We start from the raw sequence: 6,391 nt of genomic DNA, 5'->3' as shown, positions 1-6,391 counted from the left end.
TGCAACAACAATCGCAGGTAATGATGAAAGACGAGAACAAGGGGAGAGAGATATCCAGTAAGATTAGATAGAGAGCAAGATGAAGAGAGTGGTAGAGACGAAGAGAGACAGGCGTGTGAATCAGAGAAACTCATTTTTAAGGATATGGTGTCATTTTCTCTTTGACAGCCCGCAGGTCAGGGGGGAAGAGTGAGACTCGAGATGGCCTGCACAGACGTAAACACACATGGATAGTTGGTGACAGTAAGGAGAGAGAGAGAGAGAAGTTTGTTGCAGCAGGTGCAGTGGTGTTTGGTGTGGCTGCTGGTAGAAAGACAAACGCTTGGAAATTAGCTGAAGAAAAATTACCTTCAATTGACTTAGTCTGAATCCCAAGGCATACTGCTTGACAACACATTCACAAACTCAAACACACACACACACTCGTACATATGCACGCACTTCTGCAATCTTGACTCTCTTTCTCTTGCAAACACTGGCTTGCTTTCTCGTTCTCACTTTCCCCTCTCTCTCTTTTTCCCTTGTTTCTCTCTGGAAAAAATATCATCATGCAATTTCTTTTTTGCAAACAACACTTCTCAGTCCATTTCTCATCCACCCGATGGCTGTGACCTGCTTTGCAAATAGATTTCACAAACAAATACACACACACAGACACAGAAGACACCATACTCAAATACACACAAAAAGTGTGACCTCTGGATCAAGACCTGTGTGGTCCACTCCAGGACAACGGTTATCACAGTTACCGTGGTAACCAATCATAAACAGTCTAGGCTGTCAATTATGTGTGACCCCCCTGCAAGCTCCAAGGCAATAGAGCAGTCCTTGAGCCAAACACACTGTCAAGATATTCATATAAATAGCAGCAATATGTCACTGAAGCAGAATCCTTTGATCTGTTAAGCCTGACATTAAGACCTTACATTTCAAAGCACAATTGTGTACCGAGAAATTTGTCATGAGCACTAACTGCCCAGTATTGTGTGAACTGTGTGACACTGGATGTTGTCGCACCAAACATGTAGACAAGTTTCATAAAATAGGCATACAGACTGGAAATAGTCTAAATTTAAAATGTTCCCATTTCTACATTGCGGCCTATGGGCAGGCCCACCAGCATAATAAACTGTATTCACTCTGTTTTAATATTTAATGATCTTAAATGAAACCTCAAATTCCAAGGAGTCTGACAATATTAATAACATTTTCTGTCAGGGCAAAGAGAATAAACGGGCTAATATGCCATTTTTTAATTCTGCTCATGCTGTCAAAACAGCATGTGACATCAGGCTTCAAAATTAGTTGATATAGGTCACACAGTGCATTGGTATGAGTGAATGTGAACATGAGTCCGATCCTGAATACATATCAAGTATTAGTGCAGCAGTCAGGCTCATCAGAGTCAGTATGAGTTAGTACCTGTCCACTAGTAAGAACATCCTTTGCCACTACAGGGTCATTGCTGACACGTAGGATTTCTAAAACTGAAACCTTGAGCATGAAGCTGACATTTAACTTTGCTTTTTCAAGTAAACGTCTAACTAATTTCCTGGGTTCTTAAACTAATAGGTGAACAAGACCATATTTTATTTATTTTGAAAAAAATTGCACTGTTCCAACCTTGACCCTATACCGCAAGGATCTGTGCTGTGATGTTGCACCAGCTGGCATGAAATAAGCTCTTTCTCTTCGAGTGTGTGTGCGTATGCCAGCTGGTTTAACAGCACATACTGACTGCTATGAAAGGACAACACTGTAGTGAAGGGGAAGACAGGTGAAAACAAACTGATGAAGACATAAAGAAGATTTAAGTCTTCTGATAATACCTTGGACTAGTCTGATTTTATACACAAATCATTTTTGTGACCAGTCATTTGCCTAAGTAGACATCTGTCGGAAAGCACCGATATTCAGGAATCAACAGCATACTGGCCTCCCGAGTGGGACTGAGGAATCACAGCTGGGCAGGGGTCTGATTTAAATGTAGGAGGATAGAAAGAAATGTGCTGAAATATATACATATACAGTATTAACCAATTACTAAAATTGATTTATTGCATAAACAACCTCCATTTACTCTCCTATCTATGTCTTATTTTCTTTGTGCCAAGATGTGCTGCTGCAATGGCCTAATTCCCTTTTAAGAAAAAATCAGATATAATATTAAGATGCCCCGATTTTATCAGCTAATCATAGTGTCACAGTGCAACATTAAGTCAATTCTCAACTGATTTGAAGTAACTTCGATCAATTTTGCTCCCTGCTCGAACAATCAAAACTTCTGATCAAGCATATTAATACAAAACAAGATATGGCTTTCCTTGCTATCCATTTAAATTCTTTTTGGAAACAATTAAACAAAAGGTAAAAGAGAGGCAACACTGACACTTTAGGCCAGCACAACATTTAGCCAGCATAAATTGATGTGACACAACTGATAAACATCGGCTACTGATATGGGTGAATACCATCTTATTTTTCCTTATTGGTCAATGTCCGTCAACCGATACCAATGTTCGACTTTATATGGGTGCATCTCTACTCTCAACACCACTAAAAAACAGGAAGATGCACAGAAACGTGTTGTAGAGCTTGACATTATGCCAAACTCATTAGACAGATTCCCAAACTGCTTCCATGAGAGATGTCGAGGCATGATGCATCACCAGTTTACATATGGCTGTGGGAGGCAAACAACACCATTTAAATGTGTCACATTGTCTCATCACATAAAGAGTGCCATGACATCTGTAGTCCTAACTTTCTAAGATTGACTGACCTAGCTCCTGGAGTGTATGTGCAACTTGCAAATTTATAGAGACGTGCACTAATACCTGTAAGATATCTCTAGTCTTTTCTGTCCTTCAAGAGAAACAGCTTGATGAGATTTAGAGTTTTGCCTCTCTAACTCCCACTCACCTGCTGCTCTAATAAGAGGTTGATAGAGTTCTATTGATCTGGTCATTGTGTGCGTTCAGTCGGGGTCAGAGCTTTTATATGGTGCTTTACGTGCCTAATGTCTGTGTCTTCTTGCCAATCTCACCATTTATTCCCTGTTGCTCCTTTCTTCGATCGTTTCTCTCATTCAAATGCCTCTCTCTTTTTCTCTCTCTCCAGAACAAACCTGCAATGTCCAGAGAATCCATCTAACTCATCATCTGCGTGCCACTGGTTAGAGACTGAGAAAAGCTTTTGAAAGTGATGTCCAATCACGTAGCTAAAGTAGTACTTAGGTCATTAATGGAAGGACATTGAGAGTGTATAGCCTTATTAGATATTGAATTTCTGTCTCCAGCTTCCACATATAAACTCTCTCAAACTGCCCTTACAAACACACAAATTCATCTGGGTAAACAAAAGCTGGAAACATTCCCACTTTCTATTGGATATAATCCCGCTGACGCTGGCTGATGTCACCGCTTGCCTCCATCCCGTTCAGCTCCTCAGGGGGCTGAGCCAACCTGCAGAGGAGTATGGGCAGGAGGGTGGCTGACCCAACCAATCCAGTGCCTGCGCTGGGGGTTCCCCTGGCAGGGGGGCGATGGGGCCCACTGTGCAGTGTCGGGGTGCAAACATCTCCCGGACTGCGGACTCTCCCCTCCATCAAACGACACGGCAGCCAACCAACCAACACGCATCGGCCACTCAACATGGCAACAGACAAAACAACGACAGCAGAGACAGCGGGAGTTATAAGAAGTGACAGCACCAGTCTGCCAGTGTCCAAGGAGACATCTCAGAACGAGATCAACAGCCTGACACAGAGCGACATGGGGTCACAGGGGTCAGGCAGTGGAGTTTACTGCCAGATTAAAACTATACGGACAAATCCCAAGGACACAAGAGCTAAAAGGACAGCTCGGTACACAAATGGCAGTGTGGTAGCCTCCGACGTGGTAGGTGGGGTCTGCACTGAGAACACAGAAGGTAAGGAGCCAGCCCACGAGAGGAGGAGGGTGCAGTCTCTCCGTGGGGAGGGCCATCGCTCAGTATTAAAGACAGGGAGCGCTTGTACAACCGTGCACGCCACCCCACCACGTCCATGTCGAGTGATGGCGACCTCTCCACCCCGTCTTTGTGGAACGTGCGGGAGGAGACGGTCGCAGATTACACCATGCACAGGTGCATGTCGCAGGAGGGCTGTCAATCAAATAACAGCCAGCCAGACTTTACCTAATCCATCTCGGACACAGTCTGTGGCTCCCAACCAGTCAAGAAAAGAGTCTGCTCTGGACTCTCAGTCTTGCACCAAAAACACAGAGACGGCAAACACCTCAACTCACACATCAGTAAAGCCTATTCAAATACCACAGCTGTCACACACTATACCAAAAACACACAGCTCACATTCCAACCACACATCGCACACTCAGAACAAATCAAAAGATTTAAAGCAGCAGGCAAGGCCACATTCGGCAGACTTTACTCATTACAAGGACTCAGCCACACAAACAACAGACATGCACACGCAAAACACAGACAGGACCACAGCTACCACTCACACACCATCTGCAGAAGCAACAGAACCACATTCAACACACAAGTACGACGTGGCTAAAATCCACCCTGATGAACACAAACACCCATCAGTCCGTATCATTTCTAAACCTTCAGCTTCCTCCATTCAGAGTGACTCAAAAACTACCAACACCCCACCTCTCCCACCAAAAAATTCTCCTAAACCCACTACACTTGCAACCAAAAACACCCAGGAGACCACGAATATTCCCAAACAATCATCTTCAGAACGGATCAAACTCAAGGACTACGCAAAACAGAAGAGCAAATCATTTGACGACCAAACTCTGCCTTGTAAGACTCATATGAAAGCACAATGTAATGGGGCTCCAGGAGGATTGTTGGGTGGACAAGTAGGGAACGCTCCACGTGGGCTAGAGAGGCAGCTGCAGAGTGTGGAGGAGAACCTAGTGTCCAATCAGGAGAAGATCAAGGTGCTTCTCAACGTCATTCAAGACCTGGAGAAGAGCAAGGCCCTCAGCGAAGGGTGAGAGACAAACATTTAGGGAAAGAAGGGCATATAGGGTCGAAAAATATAAGGAGAGGAGAAAAAAAAATGTGAGATGGACTGTGAAGTGAGACAAAAAAAGAGGGTTAGATACCATGGCAGCGAGCAAAGAGCGATGAAGATGAGGATGAAAATAGAGATGAAGGATGGAGAAAAAGGATGGAGAGGTAGAGATATTAATTGCAAGCGCTTAAGTAAGAGTGCGAGAGAGTGAAGAAGAGATAAAGAGAAGAAGAAGAAAGAGACGAAGGGGTGTCAGGGGAGTGCACAAGATTAAGAAGATAGTGTATTCGAGTTTTTAAAGCAATATATACCGACAGGCTTTCAAGTCTGTGTAATAGATTTTAAATGTCAGGACAGTGGAGCGTGTGTGTGTGTGTGTGTGTGTGTGTGTGTGTGAGAGAGATCCAATCCTGTAGGGATATGATACCTACCAGCCTGCAGTAGAGGCTAGCAGATCCTTCCCCTGTCCTTTAATCTTATACTGTATACCTTATAGGGTATATACTCCCCTCTGTAACAGTATCCCTAAGAGACATCTTTAACTTGCCCACCAAGTTAAATTCATCACTTTTTGTCTCCCTCTAATTCTTTTATTCATAAATCATCCTGTCTTGCTCCACATCCTTTGTTTCTCTCCTCTTAATACATCCCACTTGGCTTTCCGTACTCGCTTCATTTCAATCAACGCCCTCCCCTTTCACCGAGGCTCTTTAACCCGCTTCAAGCTATTCATCTTTCTCCACCTCCGCCCTCGCACCTATCTTCCCCCAATTTTTAATTAATACATTTTCTCCACCTCCACACATGAATCATGTCTGCAACTCACAACTGTGAATCACTCCTTTGCCCTCTCACCATTTTTGATCTTCTCCTTCTCTCTGCCCGACAACCTGTCCATCACTCTCCCCTGCTGTCATGTGTTAGCCATCACTCTGTTTTGTTTCTCCCTCCCTCTATCGCCCCCCCACACTTTACTTCTTCATCCACCTCCACCTTCACCTTTACTGTCAGTAGTTCTTCTTTCAACCCCTTTCTCCTGTTCTTCCTAATTCCATATGCCCATTGGCACTTCTTCTTCTCTCAAACTGCCTAAAACCAATTCCTCAGCCTTTTGCCTTCTCAAAAATGATCTTTCTAGCTCTACCCAAACTCCCCCTTTTTACTCCCTCCCTTCCTCCTTCTTTCTTTTTGGGGTTAACAGATGTCTCTAGCACCACACTAATCCCTATCAGATTACCTTTGAGAAATGCAATTATTGTTTAAGCTGCACAATAAGGCTCCTAAACTCAGTGTACACAATGTCCTGCCCCTTGTGTGTGACTGTATAAGATTCACATCCTACAGTGTGTGTGTGTGTGT

General features: G+C 43.8%; 2 protein-coding genes across 2 annotated transcripts in view; one reads left to right on the top strand and one right to left on the bottom strand.

Moving 5' to 3' along the window:
• LOC118333861 (dedicator of cytokinesis protein 2-like) overlaps positions 1–6,391 on the bottom strand; it is a gene marked incomplete in the record, with an annotated part of 95,202 nt that overhangs the window by 35,546 nt on the left and 53,265 nt on the right.
• Positions 3,477–6,391, top strand: part of LOC118333862 (protein INSYN2B) — a 9,276-nt gene continuing 6,361 nt past the window's right edge. The window contains exon 1 of the mRNA XM_035669664.1: positions 3,477–5,008. Within this exon, the coding sequence (XP_035525557.1) occupies positions 3,477–5,008 (1,532 nt within the window). The remainder of the gene's footprint in view (positions 5,009–6,391) is intronic.

Source organism: Morone saxatilis, unplaced genomic scaffold (genome assembly GCF_004916995.1).
Source record: "Morone saxatilis isolate NCDOM2014 unplaced genomic scaffold, NCSU_SB_2.0 Contig22, whole genome shotgun sequence".
Taxonomy (NCBI): domain Eukaryota; kingdom Metazoa; phylum Chordata; class Actinopteri; family Moronidae; genus Morone; species Morone saxatilis.
The sequence above is the reverse complement of the archived record's forward strand: the minus strand, read 5'-3'. Positions and strand labels throughout refer to the sequence as shown.